Here is a 22,754-nt window from a genome sequence, read left to right as displayed (position 1 = left end):
TCAAATTTATTCCTGTTGCTCTTTGACGCCTCGGAGTGGTCGATTTCCAGTATCACCTTGACGACCGTATAAACAACAAAACACGTTGGCATCAGTCCCAGCGTTCCGTTTGTCCCCTGTTACTACGGTAACTTGGTAACGAACGAGGGGCTGGGGTCGTTTCACCCCGGGGCCAGTGGCGGGGATTTCCCTGATGATTTGCCCATCACCCTCGTTGCTAAAGAAATATTATATATTAATTTATAGAAATAGTATAATGATTTATCCAACCTAATATACATACACCCTAATATATATTAGGATAAGAAGCAAACAAAATTGAGTCTAACTAACAGTGTACCAAAGAGATATATATTTTGCCAATAATTAACAGGCTCATATTAATATAGAATCTTTTGGGCTTTTCTTTGGCTTAGGTAGCAAAATATCATTAGTCAGTGTACAATAAACAATTCATCCCAACCACTTACGTGTCCAGCCACTTCTGGCAGTTGAAAGTATACGAACTCCCCTTCTTCCCACCCACAGGTTCCAATACTATCTTGTCCAAATGCCAACCTGAGAATGGGTTGGAGTCATCGTGCCATACACGTAGCTTGTACATGCGGCCAACCTCTGGTATGTTGATCTGTATGCATATATGTAATGTTAATAATACTAGTATCATACTAATACTAAGGCTGCCTGAGATGACAAATAAAACATGGACCATATACCTAATTTTCTAATTTTTAACCTAAAGTAACTTTACCCTGCTGTTGGGTATTAATAAAAAAAGCAGAGCCAAAGTATATTGCATTCACCACATTAATTAACGAGGTTCCCTATGTTTGACAACTATGAGTGTAACTGTATTTTAACAATGTCATCCCAGATTTTACCCTGCTGTTAGGTGTCTATACAAACAAGCAGAGCCAAAGTATATTGCATTCACCAAATTAATCAATGAGGTTCCCTATGTTTGGCAACTATGAGTGTAACTGTATTTTAACAATGTCACCCCAGATTTTACCCTGCTGTTAGGTGTCTATACAAACAAGCAGAGCCAAAGTATATTGCATTCACCACATTAATCAATGAGGTTCCCTATGTTTGACAACTATGAGTGTAACTGTATTTTAACAATGTCACTCCAGATTTTACCCTGCTGTTAGGTGTCTATACAAACAAGCAGAGCCAAAGTATATTGCATTCACCACATTAATCAATGAGGTTCCCTATGTTTGACAACTATGAGTGTAACTGCATTTTAACAATGTCACCCTAGATTTTACCCTGCTGTTAGGTGTCTATACAACCAAGCAGAGCCAAAATATATTGCATTTGCCAAATTAATCAATGAGGTTCCCTATATTTGACATAACACCTTAGCCTTATATTAAACACATCACTTAATTATAAACCAAGCTTCAACAAATACAAACCTTAAACTTGTCTTTCTGTCCGGTTTCAAAGTTATCGGTTTCATTATCGAGGGGTATCTCATCGGATTTACCATTTTCTCCATAAACCTGAATACAAGAAAGTTAAAAACAAGAAACCAAAATAACCAAGGACACATAGTACCCACAATGAGCCTTGCTTTATTTTCTAAGCTTCCCAATATATAGTACGGTGGGGAAAGATGGGACACCATTTTGTTCTAATTTCTAGACACATTTGGTAGTAAGCAAAGATCTTTCAAAGAATTCCAAAACAGTATTATAATAACTCCCATATGCCGTTGTTAATTGTGTAAAACACGATCGGAATACTTAGATAATATGTGTTAAAGGTGTCCTATCTCCCCCCTACCTACTATATAACATAATACACAGCCCCATATGACACTAACCTGGATAAATACATTGGCATCGGTTCCAGCATTTCTTACATCACTCGTCCAAATCAAACAACTCCAAGCACTTTCTATTGAAGAAATATCAGTGTTAATATGATCTTCAATAAGATATAAAAAAGATAGTTGAATAAATGCCACATAAAACTAAAAAACAGCAACAATTGATTGCCACAAACCTTGTCGCAGTTTTATGACATTTAAAAATTTCCACTGTAAAATAGGCAATCTAATTTAGTAACCAGAGTAATATAATAATAAGTTATGCCGCTTACTTTGCACAACTTGTTTCCGCAACGACTTTGATTCATAAAGTTCCCTTGAAGTCAAACCATCTCCCTCGTCGGTGGCAAACCATTTACGACAACTGAACACCTGGGGGGACAACAATTAGTTCAGTAAAAAACATAAACGAAAGTTTACAATAAAAAATATAAATAATATATAATGTGATATAAAATAAATGATAAAGAATTAAAAGTGTATAGAAAAAATTGTGCAACATTATGTCCAATTAGTGGCGCAAATATGTATCTTATCAACAATATGCCTAATCAGGGGCGTATCTAATCAAAATTGTATATAATTCCAACCTGTTCACACCCGTTAGTTGGGCAAGTAACAACAACTTTATCGAGGAACCAACCGGGTCCGGACCCTGAGTTGTCGTGTCCGATCTCTATGTGGTCAAGTGGGCTCAACATGGATGCGCTCTCTACGTCGCAAATGTCAACGCGGTTCCTGGGAGGTGGGGAAGGTTAGTGGTATGGTATTATATACAATGTTAATTAAATACACCCTTGATTAGGCACATTGTTGATGGTGTGGTCCTCACATACGGCATATGGGCGAGTATATATGGTGTCCATCACGCTTATGTATGTGGTGGAGCAATGACAGTTGTTGTAACCTCATTGTTCCGTTTCATACATCTTGTGCCCGTTTACAAGATATATACCTTAAGAGTTTTTTTCACTTTGAATAATGCCCACTGGGTTAAAGCAATGTTTGGACACAATACGCCCACAATGGTAGCAGTATGGAACCTTGATCCTAGTATTATTACCAAGTGCTTTATCAAACACAGCACAACCAACCTTTGAAACTTTCCATCCAGAACAATCTTCCCTGAACTTAGTTGACCTTTCTTGCCTCCATATAAGGTAATGAAGACTTCAGCATCTGTTCCTGCGCCTCGTACATCACCTGTGGTGGGTAAGTGTGAGTTGTTGTGTATATGTGGCTATCCATGGTTGTCACTCCCATGCCCACAGTCGAGTTGCTGAAGCTATTGCAGTGTGTGGATAAGCAGACATGACTTTTGGTTGGTTTGGTCATTTATATCCTTGTGGGTGGGAACTTGAGTGACTTATTCATGGTTGCCACTCCCATGCCCACAGTCGAGTTGCTGAAGCTATTGCAGTGTGTGGATAAACAGACATGACTTTTGGTTGGTTTAACCATTTTATATCCTCTTACTTATATATTAAAACACTCTTATACTCACCAGTAAACACTTGTACTTTGTATGGTATCCCAGCATCCCCTGCACCGGCCACCAACTCCCTTGTAATCCTTCCATCATCTTCATCCTTAGCAAACCAACGTTGGCATGGAAACGTATAGACGCAATCCATCAGAGTGTCGTCCACCACAATTTTGTCCAAGAACCAACCGGGTGAAATACCACCATTGTCATGACCTTTGTGAATAATAATGGAATATTATGAATCATAATGTAGATCTATTACACCAACACCCAAGGTGCTACCATCTAGATCCCACTGAGGCAGTTTATAGACACTCAATAATAGAAATTCTATTCTATAAGGGTGAGGTCTTCAGTGAGGCACACCTGAGACCTGGGATGTAGGTCCAATACCCTAACACCCAGGGTGCTACCATCTAGACTCCAATAAGGCAGTTTATAAACACTCAATAATAGAAATTCTATTCTATAAGGGTGAGGTCTTCAGTGAGACACACCTGAGACCTGGGATGTAGGTCTATTACCCCAACACCCAGGGTGCTACCATCTAGACCCCACTAAGGCAGTTATAGACACCTAACAATATATTCTGTAAGAGTGAGGTCTTCAGTGAGCCACACCTGAGACCTGGGATGTAGGTCTATTACCCCAAGCTACAATAAGACAACCACACACATAAAGTTAACTCACCAATTCTGATCTTTTTAATCTTCCCAATATGCGGGCATTGTAAGGAGAAAGTATCTTTCCTTCCCCGCTCAAAATTATTCTTGGAATCATCGAGCACAAGTTGCCCGGAGTCGCCATGGTCGCCGAAGAGCGTGATCTTCACTGTGGCGTCCGTGCCGGCACCGCGCATGTCGCCCGTGAAGACGTGGACCACGTATGCATTCACTGTGGGCATGGGTGTGTTAGTAATGGAGTTTAGTTTAAGGTCAATGTAAGAACAGTTGCTTGTATTATAATGTAAAGATACCAAGTTCAAGGCTTGATGCTGCCACTAATGTTATATCCAGTTTTATAGAAAACAAATTACCAACAAAGTTACATACGTCGTAAGCGGGCATGGGGTGTATGAAACAGAACACCCAGGTTATAAAGACTGTCATTGCCTCGCCATACGAGGATAAACATCATTGTACAGCTTGTGCATTAATAAGAATATTATAGGAAGGCTAACTTTTAGGTCTTGCCAATGGATCTGTGCTTCCCACTAAGTCTCTGAATAATTGTTCGTCATCACTCAACCATTGACCACACGGGAAGAAGATTCGTTGCGATGGTTTCGACATGTCAACTACTACAACCTGGAGGATGGGTGTAAAGTTTATGTGACTTGAGTGGATTGTCAAGTCAAGAAGCTATACAGACTTTTACTCATAGGCCTGTTATAAAGGCTGATTGCTACAAAGTGGGGAGTAGAAGGCAGAAACACTGGGATGGATGGAAACAGTACTATGTTTGTGATTACGTTTATTTTAAATTATATTTAAAAACAGATTGTACTATGTATTTAAATGTAGATATGGAGCCTACGACCTTTATATTAGGTCTTCTGCTGTTCTTAAAATACCTCACCCATATAGAATAGAATGTGCATATATAATGTTGGGCTAATGGGCAAACACTATCTCATAGTTTCCACTCCAGGTACTATAGCTAGCCAGAATAAAAACCCCACTCATATAGAAGACATACAAGCTGATACAACCCACCCTTTCAAGAAACCACGCTGGTGCGAATCCTTTCTCATCAATCTCAACACGGACTCGCTTCAAATTTCCAACGTTCGCCGATTTCAATCGAAACACATCAGAATTCCCTCGTTCAAATGTATTGTGTCGACTGTGAGGTGTTGGTATTAAATAAATGAATGTAACTTATTTATCCTTACATGGCGCAGAGCAGCAACATATTAACACAGGTTTCTGTTTCATGCTTGGGTAACTGACGATATATATGTTATCAATCTGAATTTTTAAAACAGGGGAGATAATATATGATTTTTTAGCAACATGACACAAATGTTATAAATTCCATTTTAAACTTATTTTGATGAAAAAAATTGTTTAACACAGTTACCATATATACAACTAGGGTATTTTTTTATTAAATTATAATTAAATTTTCCAAAATACTTGGCAGATAAATTCAATTAATATGTGCCAATGTTTACACCAATAATATCAGTTGTAACAAATATATAATGGTACGTAAGATACATACTCAGATTTCAGCTGTAGTTTAGGAGAAACACCTTTTGAACCTCTCAGTGTGATGAAGACGTTCGCGTCCGTACCCGCCCCACGTTTCTCACCTCATATTTAAACAACAATGCCCATTATTATAATAACAATGGCATTCCATTCAACAAATACAGGGTATTATGACATCACAAGAGGGGGAATTTTGAAAGTATACAGACACCAATATTTGAAACATAATAACTATATTGGTAGTAATAAAGACATCATTCATGTTTATTACAAATTATGGCTCACATGATATTTAATACAAAGCAATTATAGTAGTTTCTACGGTAACCAGAATTTTTCACACAATCGTTCGAAACATAAACTTCACAAGAGTATAACTTTAACATGTGAGTTCAGTTTATACTGGCACATTAATATAAATGATTTCATAGGCATAACGTTTGTTACAGATAAATTAATTTAGAATTTGAAAACCTAATAGCATCTGAGGTTATACGAGCATGATAATGTAAATAATCTGTTTGGTTGTAACAAACCAAGCAGTGAATCGATTTGAAATTTAACCAAAGAATACTTGGGTGTTTGGGTAATGAGCTAACTCTGATTTAAACCCCTTTACTCAAAGAAATATGAAGTACAAATATAATTACCAGTGACGGTCGTAATCTCATACGTTGTACGTTTCGATTGTCGACCCGAAATGGCCATTAGGTGTCGCGTGAGCTGACAGTCTTCCTTGTACAACGAGAGCCATCGATCGCAGGGAAAGGTGTAAGATCGGTCGTATTTCGTGTCTTCAACCATCACCTCCTGAGGAATAGGTGGATGTCATGGATTTGCTAACATGATAATTGAGTCTATTATCGAGTATATAGTAAGGCCTAGATGGTAACACCCTGGGTGTTTGGGATATAGGCTTCACGGGGAGGCAGGAATAGTTAGACAAACAATCCTGTGAAACAAATCTAATTTACTGGTTGTAATGTTTACTGATTAATAGAGACACAGTGCGGAAAATTCCAGAGTTTGCTTGCCTACCCTGGTTTGGCCTATATGGCTGGAGTAATAGACCTGCATCCCAGGTTTCACAACAGTGAAATATAGAAACATCTAACCTTAAGAAACCAACTATCCCTCTCAGATATTCCATCATGTTCCACGATCACTTTCTGTATTTCACCAATGTCAGGACCTGGAGGTAAAGATGGTAGAAATGTCAATTTTAATAAAGAACAAAAAAAACGAGCAATATAGTAAATAGAATCAAATATTTTACTAGTTAATATATATTGTATAAGACCTGGGACTAATACTGTTTAACACAAAATTTTGGGGAAGGGTTTGAGAGTCACTACCCTGAAAGGACTAATTTGTTACCTTTATGTTTAAATATGTGTGAAGATCCTTTTGCGAATCTAAATGTATTTATGTTGCTTTGACCAGATTTCTTGAATAACCTCCATTTTGAAACTTTGCCTCGTCTACCAACTAGTTGGATGAATACCTGAAGAATTTAAGGTTTAATATGGAGATTGGGTGATACTGGGTTCAAATCCAGGCCAGGGTTGGAGAACCAGGGAACCTGGGTTCGAATCCAGGCCAGGGTTGGAGAACCAGGGATCCTGGGTTCGAATCCAGGCAAGGGTTGGAGAACCAGGGATCCTGGGTTCGAATCCAGGCCAGGGTTGGAGAACCATGGATCCTGGGTTTAAACCCAGGCCAGGGTTGGAGAACCAAGGATCCTGGGTTCAAATCTAGGCCAGGGTTGGGGAACCAAGGACCCTGGGTTCAAATACCATCAAGTAAACTCACCCTCGCATCAGTCCCACCACCTTTTTTATCCCCGGTACGAACGGTAACTTTGTAATCAACGTTTCCTTTCGTATGTTTTGAACCAGATGAAACTTTTCGGGATTTTGTTGACCTGAAAAATATAATGATAGTCATTGGACTCATATCATCACATGATAAACACCAATAATAACAGTGACTGTATTTTGAAAGTGGTACCAAGCAGGTGTTAACTGGCGGTTATAACCGTTATCTAAAGACATTGTTTGTTTAAAACGCTGATGTGGGTAAAACAATAATAGATGTAAATATGTGGTACCTTGCTACAACTAACCACTACAACACTAATATAATATCAACTTTATAAACAACACTGCTACAACTCCTGCACCTGTTAAAGGATTGTGATCCGGTGAACCGACCAGATCTTGAGAAACTTTGTCCACTGATGTTGTTCGCCCTCACGGCCCCTGCCGACCAACTTCTGCGACTCTGTAAATAAATAATAAAAATTGTAAATAAATAAAATGAATTCTTGAACTTTAAGGCCATGAGCACATTCAGGTGCCTTGGATTCGTTTGTGGCACACTGAAAAGAAAACAAAAAAAAGAAACTGTAATGTTTACTAACTTTCATTTTGCTGATTCCATTCTCTTACTCTGTTTAAATTAATTTGACCTTATCAGATTTCAAGAAAAAGGAAATTACTGCTATATTAAATATACATCATGCTTACTGTCAAACTCAACCATTGAAAATACACAAAACACTCACTGGAGGGGGTCGGGGAGGTTGGAACTTTTTCGCGAAGAAATCAGCGAGGTGAGGGTCGTACAACGGGTCATAGGGTGGCATTGTTACCAGTTTCCCGTTCTCCATACGTGGGTAAACTGTGAGAGTTCCACTAACTGCCATTCCTCCACCACTACGGGGCGCTGTGGAGGGAAAATATGAGGTTTCTATGGGAAAATAATAATAAGAATGACACATAATTATTAGAAAAATATATAAAAAGGGATAATAATAATTATGCGTATGTCAAAATGTCAGATGTCACAAGTATATCAAAAAGGTATAAATATCAAAAAGACTGTTTTTATACAAAACTTATGGTTCTGCTGAACAAATTATTGGCTTTGAACCTTAAACATAAGGTTAACAGAAGATAGGAAATACTGAGGTGTTTATTTCAACTTAAATATATATCTCATGTATGTATTAAATATATATAGGAATATATATTATAAAATGGTTGTATTCAATATGTTTAATTGATGAAGAACTCCCAACCCTTCTTTATCAAGCATTGATCTTTGGTTCTAATTGTTTTGATCTTTGGTTATATTTGTTTAACTATTAATCTCCACCACAACACCCCTAGAAATTATTTCAACAATACAAGGCATAATAAGGTGTGTCCTTGAGTGGACAACAACTGAATAAATACAACGATATTAATGCAGGCTTTAGCAATCAAAACAAACATATATCTTTTTTTCTAGAATTTAACTTTTTCCATTAGCTAGACTTAAAAAAAGTTTTTTTTTAAATTCTTTCCAAATATTAGACAATGTGAAATATGATATCCTATAAAAAAGTTTTTGTTAATAACCATTAAATAAAGAAAAGAAATATAAAAAGGTTTCTGTTATTATACAATGTGTAATATGATATTAAACTTACGAGGAGGTTCCGGAACATATCTTTCTTCTCTTCTGTTGTAATGAGGTGTAAATGTGACATCATAATGCATAGCTGATGACCTCACAGGCTCCTTATAAGCGGTGGTTGGTCGTTTCGGTTGAATCGGTTTCTTGAAACTTGTTGATGTTGACGTTGAATGAACATGGGCAGAACTTGGGCGACCTGCATGTTGTAATGCTGTGTGACGTTTGGGTGGTTTGTTGTACACACTTCGTGCCAGCTTACAAGTTACCATGTATGTAACCTATTATCCTCGCATGGCGGAGCAACAACAGTCGTTATAACATGGGTGTTCTGTTTCATACATCTCGTGCCTGCTTATGAGTTACCACGTTTGTAATTTATTTATCCTCGCATGGCGGGGCAACGACAGTCGCTATAACACGGGTGTTCTGTTTCATACACCTCGTGCCCGCTTACGAGTTACCACGTATGTTACTTTGTGGAAATTCAATGTTGTATACATTACATTCACTCACCATAGTTAACCACACCATGACGTGACATGCCATAGGGGGGTGTAGGGTCTCGTATATAAGCAGGTTGCCACCCTTGTGCTTGACGTGGTGGAGGGCACAACCCCGGTTGTAACACCATGGTCATAGAAGGGGACGAATTCATAAACTGCATCTTGTTATAATGGTAATGTCATTGTATAAATCTGTGTCATGATGCAACAAATTATACTCAAGTAAATGAGGCAGAATAATCAACAAATTGAGTGATGCTAAACTGCTTGTTATTATAGTGAACAACCCTTCCGCTAGCCACTAACCCAACGATATTATCCTTTATAACCACTAGTCTAATAGTCACGTAGGATTTTTAACTGTTACAAATGAGGAAAAGCTACACATATTTTTTGTCTTTTTGAATCTTTCCCGCGTGGATGGTCCTGATATTAAGTGTATAAAGTACGTAATCCAACCGTCCAAACTTGGTAAATATAGGCGATACCTATATTTGATCTCGTAATTAATCTGTCAAACCCTGTGTCAAATCATATCTTGTTTCAACGTTTTATCTTTCGGGGATTTTTCGTCTAAACAGCGTCGGGTTGCGTCACCATAGAGATTTTATTGTTTACCTTGCGTAAACTAATTCAAGCGGTTAAAACTTAACCATAGAAATAACATAACAGTTATTTTGGGAAGTTTGGAGGTCATTTTCGCAACTTTTAAAGATAAATAAGAAATAAAAAATATGTTTACAAGTTCGTATTAGTAGAATTTATCATTAAACACCTATAATTCTATATTTAAATGTATGTTATAATGTATGCAAAATATATAAGAAAACTTCTTTTTAATTAAACACTAAAACACAATTAATTTTGTCATTTTAAATTTACATACAACAAAAATACGATTAAAATTATGTTATCTATCCTTTATATAAGCTGTAACATTTCAATGGCAAGTGTCACGTGTGTATTAACCAAAACAATGAATATCACCTGACTTGAAATTCTAGAAAGTAAAACCTCGAAAATCTGTTTCATTGTTACAAACAAAGGGTGTTATTATCGAACAAAGGAAATCTTAATATCTAGAATTAGGTTAAGAAATCAGTCATCGAAACTATTATGACGACCTAATGATAACGTGTATTTCTTTATCTTGGTTAAAGCGAAACGCCGGTCAACACGAAACAATGGATAAGTATGACGTAAGAAAGGTAGATCGCTCAGCACACCTCAATAGAACGTTAGTTCGTAATAATATTTTTGATTGTAACTCAGGCGTCGAGTTTTTTTATTGAATGAATGAATATATGATATATTATATCTGTACAAAGCAAAATACATGTATTGTTTATTAATCATTAAAACTAACAATCATTTCATTTCCATGTTTTCTTAAGGATCTATAATTATGTATGAATTCATTACTTTTTACACAAGCAAACAATGACAGTAATTATTTTGTTTTAGAATTGGTTAGTTTGTATATTACACTTGCTATGGAGAAGCAAGAAAGAGTTGGGGTAAAAAGATTATCGATTTATAAAGATGAAAACACGGATGATATAAAGCACGAGGGTACCGGGTTCAAGAACCAACCAAAGCTTCCATTCAGTCCTGGAGTAACTGTCATGTACCTTGTCTCGGATGTGAGAGAAAAATATGGAAAGATTGTGAATAATGTGGACAAGTTTCAAAGTTATGCTAAAAGTACAGAAGGTACGATTAAGTTAAGCGTGATAGGGTCTGCTTTATTGTTTAGTGGGTTTGCTGCCGTGCAAACTAAATCTACAAGTAAACTGTATAGAAAATCACTTCCTGTATTGTCCGTTACAACAGCAACTGCTGTTTGCTTTCCTTCTCAAAGTTATGAAGTCGCAAAAAAAGTTTCAACTGTGTCTTACCATGGGGTAAATGTGCTGTGGAGGAACATGAACAAGCTGTATTCATTCACACAAACCAAACTATCAACACCACGAGTTAAAGGTGAAGAAGAGGTGACGTACCAATCATCTGAAAAAGGAGTTTTAAAAGTTGAGAATGAACAAACTGTAGAGAAAAGTGAAGAAAAACAAGCCAGTAGGAATACTGAGAGTGAAGAAAAACTGGAATCAGAGAAAAAGAGTGAAATAAATACTGACAAAGAAACTGAGAAAAAATCGGAAACAAAATCTGTTGACTTATCCACAGTTGTTCAATTTATTCCTGAAACTGTAGCAAAAGATTGGAAACCTACATCTGTGGATTTAGGGCAGAGTTCGCCAGAAGATAAAGACTTGTACACAACGCGATCGTGATATTTTGTTTCTATTTGTGCCAATCCTAAATTATTGCCGGGTGAACTGCCTAATTATTGATAAATATCTATTTCTGAATTAATCGCATGCATTTTCTCCATTTTGTTGCAGAGAACGAATAAGTTTCATTCGTTACATGTGAGTTATATTTTCTAATTTGTGATCGAACACTTTTCACGAGTCATGGCGGCCGAAATCATGACTAAGCCCCAACAGAGGCAACCAATATTGCTGAGTCGTATCGAAGACGACACGCAGGATGTTGTTACGATGGCCGTGTTCACGCCAAACGAGGAAGGAATTATAACTGTCAGCATTGATAAGTAGGTCATTTCATGTTTCATAACTTAGGGTATGATGTAGGTCTATTACCCCAACACCCAGGGTGCTACCATCTAGACCCCACTGAGGCAGTTTATAGACACTCAATAATAGAGATTCTATTATATAAGGGTGAGGTCTTCAGTGAGGCACACCGGAAACCTGGGATGTAGGTCTATTACTGTAACACCCAGGGTGTTACCATCTAGACCCCACTGAGGCAGTTTATAGACACTTAATAATAGTGATTGTATTCTTTAAAACCTTGTATTTATTTTCAGGTCAATTCGTATCTGGTTAAAAAGGGAAACCGGACAATACTGGCCGAGCGTTTGTCATTTTATTGAATGTAAGTTCTGATTGTTCTACCTGGGTAAACATTACATTATCAAGCATTACATGATGTCTGGTAACAACACAAGCATGATATACAAACTTATTTCTGTATTAATTTTATATATATTATATAACTAATATATATGTTCAAATTCAACCAACACTAGTTGTAAGACTTACCAGATAAATATCATCCCACCCACAGCACCTTGCACTACCATGTTTTACTCAGAAGAACCAAGGTTGATGTTCGTGGGACAAGATAATGGAAATGTTGATGTGAGTAGTTGCTACTTTATTATTGAATGTGGCATGTAACTCCATTGTTTGTGGCAGATTATAACTTAATAAGTTTCATTTTTGTTCTGCAGGAATTTAAAGTTTCAGAAGATTACAACCAAATCACACATCAGAGAAAATACCTTGGTAAGAAGCGAACCATATATACATATATAACAAGAGTGTCTCCTTATACACCAGACACACATGGTGTATTCATACTAATTACACACCTAATGCTAACTGGCAAACAATAACATAAGTTTTGTGCAGTACACCATACAAAAACCCTAACATAGCAGTTACAACATAAGTTGCAAACTTACATTCCAATCACAGCCCACCAGAAACAAGTCACCGGCTGCATCTTCACGCACCAGAACGAGGTCTTGGTTGTTTGTGGGAAAGATAAATACATTACGTGGCATTGGACCAAGAATGGGCAACGGTTTGGAGGTTACCAAACACCATCCCAACCTATGTGTTTACAGTAAGTTGTTATGTGTACTACTGTTTCTATAATGTATCAAAACACCGATGGTGTGTAAACAAATAAGCTTTATACAGTCCGAAGTTTGTGTTGCAATTTAGAAAAAAATTACGAAAACGAGTGTAAATACAAATTGCAATTTTTGAATAGAGATCTGCTAATTCAACCCTAAAGTTAAAAGATAGAGTGCCTCAAAACTTGTCATATTTTGTGTTGATTTATGAAGTGTCAAGTGTAGTCTGTTTATGTTTGCAGCCAGTTTTTACGGAACTTTAGTGTTATGTTTGTTAAATATGTGCTGCAATTTAAGTGCTATGGTAATTAAGCTTTGCCATAAATTGTGTTGATGTATAAAGTCAAGTGTAATGTCTGCTTATTCACACACTGTAATAACTTTAGAAACTTGACTGCGAGCCAAGGGACAGCTTTGAAATAATTTCCATATAGATAACTGTAACACACTTCTAATGTTAATAATGTATAATCACACAGGTATGATCACCAATCACATTATGTGTTTGCTGGTTTATCAAATGGTGAAATTACTGTGTTGAAGATAAATAAGAATGAGAGTCAACTAATAACACAATTGAAAGGACATTCTGGTTCAATTGGTAAAGTATTGTGTGTTTAATAAGATTGTGTCAGCATATCATACTACTGCATATGAAGTGTGACTAATAGTGTGTTGATTGTATATTGTTTACACCAGTCAGTGCTTCTCAACCTTTTACATGCTATGCAAATGTTAAGCAGATTACTACCGAAGCTTAAGAACCTCTGTCTTGAATGAATGACTGTATGTAACTTATTTCTCCTCGCATGGCGGGGCAACGACAGTCTTTATACCACAGGTGTGGTGTTTCATACACCTTGTGCCCGCTTACGAGTTACCACGTGTGTGTGTAACTTATTTATACTCGTATGGCGGGGCAACAACAGTCATTATTACAAGGGTTTTCTGTTTCATACACCTCATGCTAGCTTACGAGCTACCACGTATGTAACTTATTTATCTTCACATGGCGGGGCAACGACAGTCTTTATACCACAGGTGTGGTGTTTCATACACCTTGTGCCCGCTTACGAGTTACCACGTGTGTGTGTAACTTATTTATACTCGTATGGCGGGGCAACAACAGTCATTATTACAAGGGTTTTCTGTTTCATACACCTCATGCTAGCTTACGAGCTACCACGTATGTAACTTATTTATCTTCACATGGCGGGGCAATGACAGTCGTTATAATACAAGTTTTCTGTTTCCTCGTGCCCGCTTATAAGTTACCACATATCGACATAGGTGACTTTGTTGGTGATTGTTTTTCTGTATAGACAATTTAGTCAACCTGTTAGTGACCACTGTAAGAGCCTGATCCGCTAACCACTGTGCCACAGCTCTGAACTTATATATTTGTCTAATTGTCTTAACGTTCAATCTTCCATGTTTAACATTCAATCCAATCAACAGCTTGTTTATGTTGGGATCCAACACACCAAATTCTTTACTCTGGATCTTCAGACAAGTCTATTATAATGTGGGATATCGGGAGCAATAAAGGAACCGCTATTGAACTACAAGGGCATACGTGAGTGTTATAATGTTACTACTATGTATAAGTTGGGCTGTTTATAAAAGGTGGGGTGTTTGGGTAATGGGCCAACTCTGGCCCAAATCCAAGGTCCCATGGCATGCCTCACTGTAGAACCTCACCCATATAGAATAGAATGTGCATATATGTTTATACAACTCACCCATCCACCACAGGAGCAAAGTCACTTCTCTCCTTTACGCAAGCCACACACAACAACTATTGTCCACAGGGTTGGATGGGATGTTGGTGGTCTGGAACATGGAGATCAAAAGGAACGAGGTAACATTTCTATGGCCTGTTGGTTCTATGTGTGGTTGCTGTAATAAAGCAGTTGTTTCAACCGTGTTTTTGTTAGTGTTGTTGGGTACAGTTTGTCATAGGTGTGGCTCACTGAAGACCTCACTCTTACAGAATATATTGTTAGGTGTCTATAACTGCCTTAGTGGGGTCTAGATGGTAGCACCCTGGGTGTTGGGGGTGGGGTAATATACCTACATCCTAGGTCTCAGGTGTGCCTCACTGAAGACCTCACCCTTATAGAATAGAATTTCTAATATTGAGTGTCTATCAACTGCCTCAGTGGGGTCTAGATTTTAGCACCCTCATATACCATATGTTCCACCCCACATACGATACAGTGTATAATATCCCCCAGACTCCAGTATGGCAGGAGGGCAACCAATGCATTAAATGTAAACAACCTTTCTTTTGGAACTTTAAACAAATGTGGAGCGATAAGACGGTTGGTTTAAGGCAACATCATTGCAGGTATTGTATGATTTCTATATTTGTGCCAATTGAAGATTGTATTTTTAAAGAGCAATTGGTTATAGCTTAAGTGTCAGGTAATGGGCCAACTCTACCCCTAAATCTTAGGTTCCATAGCGTGCCTCTCTGTAGGATCAAAACAATATATAATAGTCAACAATATATATAACAAGGCCCTTACGCTCACATTATACCGTAATTAAGCAATACAAGAAATTACTCACCAACAAGTGGCATTCTTTCATTGTTAATGATATTTAACCTTGATAGGAAATGTGGAATAGCAGTTTGTGCGAGTTGTAGCAGTAAACGAACCACTATTCCTTTGTACGGGTTCGAGTTTGAGGTTCGTGTGTGCGAGGAGTGTTACGAATCCGTTACTGAGGAACAGTAAGTTGGGGGTTTGTTGTGTTTGTTATATAGTTTAATAGTTGTGTGTTTGTTATATAGTATACTAGTTGTGTGATTTTAGCTGGTATATAAAACTTCATTTGAACATAACATGAGCAACGCACGATCCTATGAAATAAATTTTATGATTGTAATGTAACTTATAATTTCGGTAGAAAAAAGGTTGACACCCTAGGTCCAGCGCCCATGTATTCTTGTATACCGCACAATTTGTCGGTCATGCCTTTCATACTCGTGTTTTACGTCGGTGCTGACATTCTATATTCAAAGAAACAATATATGTTTACAGAAAAGCCCCAACTGCTACATTTCATGATTTAAAACAAAGCGTTATAATGCTCTATCCTGATTGGTCGAAATGTAGATTCGTAACCAGCGGCAACGACCGTACAATAAAGGTGAGTTCCAGAATGTTTAAACAATAACATTGGTTGGTTGCACCACTTTTTATATTTTGCCGACACTGCAGTACTTTTGACCAGTAGTTTTACAAAGTACCAACAAAACAATAACCTTGAATTGGTTGCACCATATTTCACAGGTGTTTATGAAAGTTACTTTGTATTTGACCAACGATTTAGTATATTTGACATTAGCTTAAAAAAGTGTCAATTAACTTGATTGCCCCACTTTAACAGGTAATATTACACTCATATCTTAAGTTGAATATTTTGTTATTACTGATTGCTGCACTTGTTTAATAAATCTTTATTAATTTCAGCTGTGGGACCTAAAGAACATTGTCACCAAGTGATGGGAAATTTAACGGTCTGGTCTTAATTTTTATTTTACTTCTTTATCTTCAAATCGAATGTAAATTGTGTAGAAGAATATTTATGTTTGTGAAGTTGTGCTAATAATACCAGTTCAGCCATCAGTGTTAATACAGCAACAATTTATTTAAATCAACCCAAGAAATTCGCAAGAAAATTGGTGGCAAATGCCACTGACTACTGTTGTTAACATAAGCTATGTTCATAAATTTGCCACCGACTTTTAACTTTACTGTGTCATTAGCATTAGATTTGCCAAAAAGCCACGGTGAATTTCGTAGCTCACAGAGAGACTTTATAGATTGAACTATATCTTACAAATGCAGCACGTAAGGAATTATAAACATATTGCGTTTTAACTGCCTAATTTCTGAACGCTTTTTCATGATTTTATATTTCAATACTTGATTGTGGGAGACATGAATGATAACTATTCTTAACGTTTTAGTTGGTTCTATTACTCTTAAGTTATTTCATAAAATACAATAATTCATTGTTATCATATGCAATAATATTTCATTTTTCATCTTTTACTATTGAAGCAATGCAAAAACAACAACACAAATGCTCGCGCGTTGAAACCAGTGCTTCTCAACCTTTTTGTAATGGCAAAAATATTCAGCATAAACTAATAGCAAAGTTTTGGTGACCAAATTTCCCAAACTACATTTCACACTTTTCACCATACAATAAATTTTTAAACAAAATTTAAAATAAATGTGAACAACTGTAGTAGGTGATCCAACCAAATCAAATCGCAACCCTATTTATATAAAACTATACTTCACACAACTTTTGCAAGCATACAATGTAAATTTTACAATCACAGTTAAAATGGTTGAGAAGCACTGGTATATAAATATCAACTGTGATAAGACTTGATAACTTTGTATATAAAAGTGAAATTCTGATTTTAAAACCATACGTGAGGACGTTTGTAATTTCTCGACTTTTGGGTTAAATATGGCTCGATAAAGTACAAAACAATAACCTTGAATTGGTTGCACCACTTTTCACATTGGTTTATATAAGTGAAGTTGTATTTGACCGACACTTTAGTAAAACATAACACCCCAAATCGTTGAACCCAAATGTTCTCACCTTATTAAAGTTGTCGTCGTTGTTAATCGTGTTGTTCTTACTTTATAATCTGTGCTTATTGCGTTGTTGTGTAATAAAGCTATGTATGAGTCATTTATCACCCATTGTGTTCCTTTGTTACATCATATATGCAAACAATACCAAGACAATGAATCATTATTGTATTATAATATATGGCGCAACCTTCTTTTCTCTAGTTTTTTTTCTTCAACATAACAATGAAGTTTTTCCTTAAGTGAGGAGACAAATCAATTTATTTACATGTATAATCAACATAACACCATTTTACGGAACAATAAATGTTTTAAGTTTAACTAATGCAGTGCAAACATGATGCCATACGAAGCTTTTGTAAAAACATCAACAACTTTTACCAGCCGACCTTTAACTTTAAGATTCCCAAACCCTTCATTGAAAACCTCAGCTTGTTTCACAATAATAGTTTTTAAGCAAATAGTTACTGGGTGACTTATTCCTACTCCCCAAGTTTTTAATTAAACTACTGTTAATGAATTATTTTTATTTAATGTTTTTTTTTATGAACTGCTCATTTGGCACAAAAAATAAGCATATGAGTTAGTTCATGTTATGTTTATTTATACATCAGAAAAACATTTTCAAACTTATAATGTGGGTAGTTGCAACAGCAGTAGAACGTTTATTGTTATAAGACAAATAAAATAATAAAAATGTAGAAACTCCGAAATGAAACATGGATTTCTTTCCAAACATTGTAAAACCATTATTACAATGCCCGTCATTATTACATAATAGAAATCATTATTACACAAAGGTCACTGACCTTGAGTAAACTTTGTAAAAAAGCTGCAAAATTTTACAATCACCAACGCCCACAACACGCCCTCTTTAAATACAGGTCAATTTTGAGACTTTATGTAAAAAAAGCCAAATATATTTGCAATACTAAATTAAGCATTAAGTACAAAAGAAAATTATGTAATACAATCTTCCACTTATGCAGCATGAGAGATCTTGCAAAAAAAGATCTTACATTTTTTTATTTAGAGTCATAACCATTTATGACAGGTGTATAAAATATAAACTACATAACAGTTAAGATTTATAGATAATGAAATTTAATGATGTCTGTCCTTTATTTTTTATGAGATATGATAAAAAGACCCACTACTGTCTTAAATTTGGTAAACACAATAAAAAGATAAATAATCTACTTGTGGTCCCTTAAAATATTGTACAATATCCTCTTCTAACCTGTATATATTCTTTAACTCAAGAAAAAGTTTTGATAATTCCCCTAACTCTACCAAACTTGAACCAAAAGTATGCAAGTCTATCTACACCATTGTTTACTTTATAAAAAACAGACCCTGGTTGAGAATGAACATTAACAGCTTATAAATTAAACTACATCACAAAGTTTGAAATGGTTGTTTATGACTAATTACAAAAAAAATTAAATGCATTAAATTAATTTTTGAATCAACACAAATTTAAACTAGATAATTTACATCAGTTCTCTCTCTGTACATTAATAGCTCTAGAAGTTACAAGCACATATATTCTTTAATTTAAACCACATCAAAGCATTCATAGAAAAAAGGGCTCAAACTATTTCTAAGATCAAAAGAACACTAGAAAAGCTAACGACATCATAAATTTGCTCAAAACCATAAAAAGCATTGCTGCTTAAATACTGTGTGTTTAGTAAATTATTTTTAAGGTTTATTGGATAATAAATTAGAGTATATAATGTGGTCGGTGTTGGGAAGCAAGTTATGCTGAAGATATTTCTGATCTGAGAACAACTGTTATTCAGATTCCATCAGAATGTTACTAAAAGGTTGGTTTAAATGAATGGGTATGTTGCTTAAACGGATGTGTAGAGAAATCCAGTCATAAACCTTATAAAATCTGATGTTATATACAACAAATACTTCTTCTAGTAAAAATGTTTTTATTTTTATATTGTGTTTATAATATATCTAATATGACAATACTTTAAGTGTGGCATCAAATATGTTATGTTACAGCAACACTATAATGCAGGACTTATCGCTTTGCTATTGATCCACCACGCCCAACCCCATGGCAGGATGATGGAACCTCCCAATAGATCTTCATTATGGAGATTCTGGGACACCGACCCCGCTATTATCCCATACAAGTCTATAGTGGTTCCTAACTATGGGGATAACGAATTGTTCTGTGGTGGATTCCAAGTAAGATGTTTGAATTTGTATGAATGGGAAAAGGCAGTCCTCATAACACGGGTGTTCTGTTTCATACACCCTGTGCCTGCTTACAAGTTACCACATATGTAACTTATTAATTCCCGCATGGCGGGGTAATAACAGTCATTAAAACGGGTGTTCTTTTTCTTACACTTCGTACTCGTTTACAAAATACAGCGTACGTAGCTTAGATCATGCTTGTTTTTCTGTTTGACTGACAATTCTAACAAGCTATATTTGTATGATAAAATAGCGCATCTGTCTAACAAGCCAAACACCTCCCCTATATGATGTACGCAATGTACATTAAACAATAACAACGTTATACCCTTAGCATCAAGTAAACCTTGGTGGTAAATGTGGGATATGCGGCGATGCATATGATGGTGTGAGAGACAACGAGGGTGGGGGGAAATATGCAAAAGGTATCATTGTGCGACAATATGCACCAGGTAAGATATGTATTATGTGGCTATAACACTCAAGTGATTTGTTTTATATTGTGGGCTTTTTGTAAACTGTTGGGGATCATCTATTTGTTGTAAAATCTGGAGTAACATTGTTAAAATGTAGTTACACTCATAGTTGTTAAACATAGGGAACCTCATTGATTAATGTGGTTAATGCAATATATTATGCCTCTGCTTGTTTGTATAGACACCTAACAGCATGGTAAAATCTGGGGTGACAATGTTAAAAAGGTAGTTACACTCAGAGTTGTCAAATATAGGGAACCTCATGGATGCAAATAAAAAACACAGTTATGCCCATGCAGAAACATCCATCTACCTTTAAAACCAATCTACACAAACACAACTTTAACCCATATTTATATGAAGGTTCAATATTTAATGTGAACATCGAACTTACTGCTCACCATATGGGTTACTTTGAGTTCAGGTTGTGTAAGTTGGACAACCCACTTGTAGCTGCTACTCAGGATTGTTTGAACCAGTAAGTCACTATTGTGGATGAATGTATTCTTGGGAACGACACAACAACTGCTCCAACCCAGTGGGCCTTTTATGGGTTGTATAATTTGACAGCAATACAATAAAAAGAACGAACAAATGTAAACCATCACCCGCAAAGTTACATAGGTGGTAACTTATAAGCAGACACGAGATGTATGAAACAGAACACCTGTGTTATAATGACTGTTGTTGCCCCGCCATGCGAGGATAAATAAGTTACATACGTGGTAACTTGTAAGCAGGCACAAGGTGTATGAAACCGAACACCTGTGTTATAATGACTGTTGTTGCCCCACCATGCGAGAATAAATAAGTTACATTCAAGTCATATCTGGATGTATAGTGTATAAGAAAAAAATGTGTTATGACTTAATGTGTATGAGGTATAACTAGAGTATCTTCATATACAACTAGTGCACTAAGTCAATGCCTTTTTCTTATATCTTACATAGGAATCTCCTATTAACAGAGGATGGCCATACTAAATATTATCCGCCAGCTGTGAAATCTACAATCATGAAATACGATATAAAGCTGAGACTTCCAGCAGACCTTACATGCACACAGTGTGTTTTGCAATGGAGATATCATACAGGTAGTCAAGGGAATACAAAACTGAACAAAGTATTTTAATTTCAAAGTTGACAATTCCTAACCACTAGAACTCTAGGTCATAACCTTCTTTATTTATTAGTTTAAAATGGTGAATTAGTTACATATATATGGGTGCCCAATTACCATAGACGATACCTGTTGGTCACATACAACTTAATCTATATACACTTGCATAAACAAGATGTCAACTTCTTCAATTTCTGATATGAATATGCTCCCATTATCAATCAATTACATTTCAACAGGTAATAGCTGGGGCACGGATGAAGATGGTCAGCAATGCACTGGTTGTGGAGCACAGGAGGAATTCTATGGCTGTTCGGATGTGGCAGTTGGTTATGGACCAACATTAGCTCCTCCTCCACCATTGTGGGTGAGTTTGTGTGTTGTAACTTGGGTGCAATGTGTATGAATACACCTATGTTATAACTTAACAGTGAGTATGAGCATGAGGTGTATGAATACGCCATGTGTGTCTGGTGTATAAGACACTCATGTTATAACTTGACAGTGAGCATGACATATATGAATACATCATGTGTGTTTGGACACCCATGTTATAACAGTAAGCATAAAAAGTATTTTTAAACAGAATGGCGCTCCTACAACAACAACTGAACAAGCAGCCACAACAACAACATCTTTAATAAGTCGACTGACAACAACAACAAAAGCAACAACAACAACAAAAGCAACAACAACAACAAGCACACATGTTGGCCCAACAACGAGCACAGAGGCTTCAAACGAACCAGTTTGTCATGTAAGTTGTAACAGATGTAACTTTGAAGGTAATGGGCCAACTGTGCCCTAAATCTCTGATTCTTTAACTTGCCCACTATAACCTCGCCCGAAGTTATGTAATTAAAACATTAGAATAATAGTTTAAAACGGTTGTTATTAAAATGGGTCCCAAACGAGTCTATTAGAACAAAAAAGGAAGGTGTTTCTATATTTAGCATAGAGCATTGAAATATATTAGCTTTAACATAATCTAAAAACTAATTAAAGAGGGTTTATTATTACTATATATGCATCAGTCTTTTCAGTTAACATGGTAAATTTAAATTACTTCAGGCA

General features: G+C 36.2%; 3 protein-coding genes and 1 long non-coding RNA gene across 4 annotated transcripts; 3 read left to right on the top strand and 1 right to left on the bottom strand.

Annotated features, from left to right (window-relative positions):
- Positions 1-6: 6 nt before the first annotated feature.
- On the bottom strand, positions 7-12,710 carry LOC108950951 (lipoxygenase homology domain-containing protein 1-like). Its single transcript, XM_018817251.2, has 21 exons — positions 12,636-12,710; positions 9,518-9,699; positions 9,018-9,200; positions 8,109-8,269; positions 7,725-7,825; positions 7,355-7,466; positions 6,920-7,046; positions 6,658-6,734; positions 6,193-6,352; positions 5,553-5,643; positions 5,042-5,171; positions 4,507-4,633; positions 4,017-4,220; positions 3,345-3,539; positions 2,935-3,043; positions 2,431-2,578; positions 2,113-2,212; positions 1,835-1,908; positions 1,425-1,511; positions 471-628; positions 7-217 (listed from the first exon to the last, which is right to left on the bottom strand). Exons 2-21 carry the CDS (start codon positions 9,666-9,668, stop codon positions 7-9), a joined length of 2,706 nt encoding a protein of 901 aa, XP_018672796.1. The 5' UTR covers positions 9,669-9,699; positions 12,636-12,710.
- On the top strand, positions 11,923-17,975 carry zf(fyve)-1 (zinc finger protein). The gene is given in 12 exon segments (NM_001078453.1): positions 11,923-12,121; positions 12,401-12,468; positions 12,661-12,734; positions 12,827-12,881; positions 13,074-13,224; positions 13,717-13,838; positions 14,696-14,813; positions 14,993-15,098; positions 15,475-15,587; positions 15,858-15,977; positions 16,288-16,396; positions 16,720-17,975. Coding segments are annotated over 12 exon segments (1,209 nt in total). The 5' UTR covers positions 11,923-11,981; the 3' UTR covers positions 16,753-17,975.
- An 86-nt stretch (positions 17,976-18,061) lies between these two features.
- Positions 18,062-22,742, top strand: LOC100175722. Its single transcript, XM_002125037.4, has 7 exons — positions 18,062-19,694; positions 19,901-20,073; positions 20,420-20,537; positions 20,925-21,039; positions 21,512-21,654; positions 21,920-22,047; positions 22,267-22,742. Exons 1-7 carry the CDS (start codon positions 19,682-19,684, stop codon positions 22,486-22,488), a joined length of 912 nt encoding a protein of 303 aa, XP_002125073.4. The 5' UTR covers positions 18,062-19,681; the 3' UTR covers positions 22,489-22,742.
- On the top strand, positions 20,549-20,834 carry LOC113475710. The gene is made up of 2 exons (XR_003397479.1): positions 20,549-20,654; positions 20,787-20,834. It is a non-coding gene; the product is annotated as an uncharacterized LOC113475710 (long non-coding RNA).
- Positions 22,743-22,754: the final 12 nt, after the last annotated feature.

This window comes from Ciona intestinalis, unplaced genomic scaffold, assembly GCF_000224145.3.
Source record: "Ciona intestinalis unplaced genomic scaffold, KH HT001198.1, whole genome shotgun sequence".
Classification (NCBI taxonomy): domain Eukaryota; kingdom Metazoa; phylum Chordata; class Ascidiacea; order Phlebobranchia; family Cionidae; genus Ciona; species Ciona intestinalis.
Note: the sequence above shows the minus strand (reverse complement) of the source record. Positions and strands in the feature narration are given on the sequence as shown.

Coding starts and splice junctions, on each gene's coding strand:
- LOC100175722 (XM_002125037.4), top strand. Junction 20,538..20,924: donor TGTGCGACAATATGCACCAG/GTAAGATATGTA, acceptor ATTTATATGAAG/GTTCAATATTTAATGTGAAC. Junction 22,048..22,266: donor CTCCTCCTCCACCATTGTGG/GTGAGTTTGTGT, acceptor ATTTTTAAACAG/AATGGCGCTCCTACAACAAC.
- LOC108950951 (XM_018817251.2), bottom strand. CDS start 9,668: ATGCAGTTTATGAATTCGTCCCCTTCTATGACCATGGTGTTACAACCG. Junction 2,579..2,934: donor CTGGATGGAAAGTTTCAAAG/GTTGGTTGTGCT, acceptor CCCACCTCCCAG/GAACCGCGTTGACATTTGCG. Junction 2,213..2,430: donor CAACTAACGGGTGTGAACAG/GTTGGAATTATA, acceptor TTGTCCCCCCAG/GTGTTCAGTTGTCGTAAATG.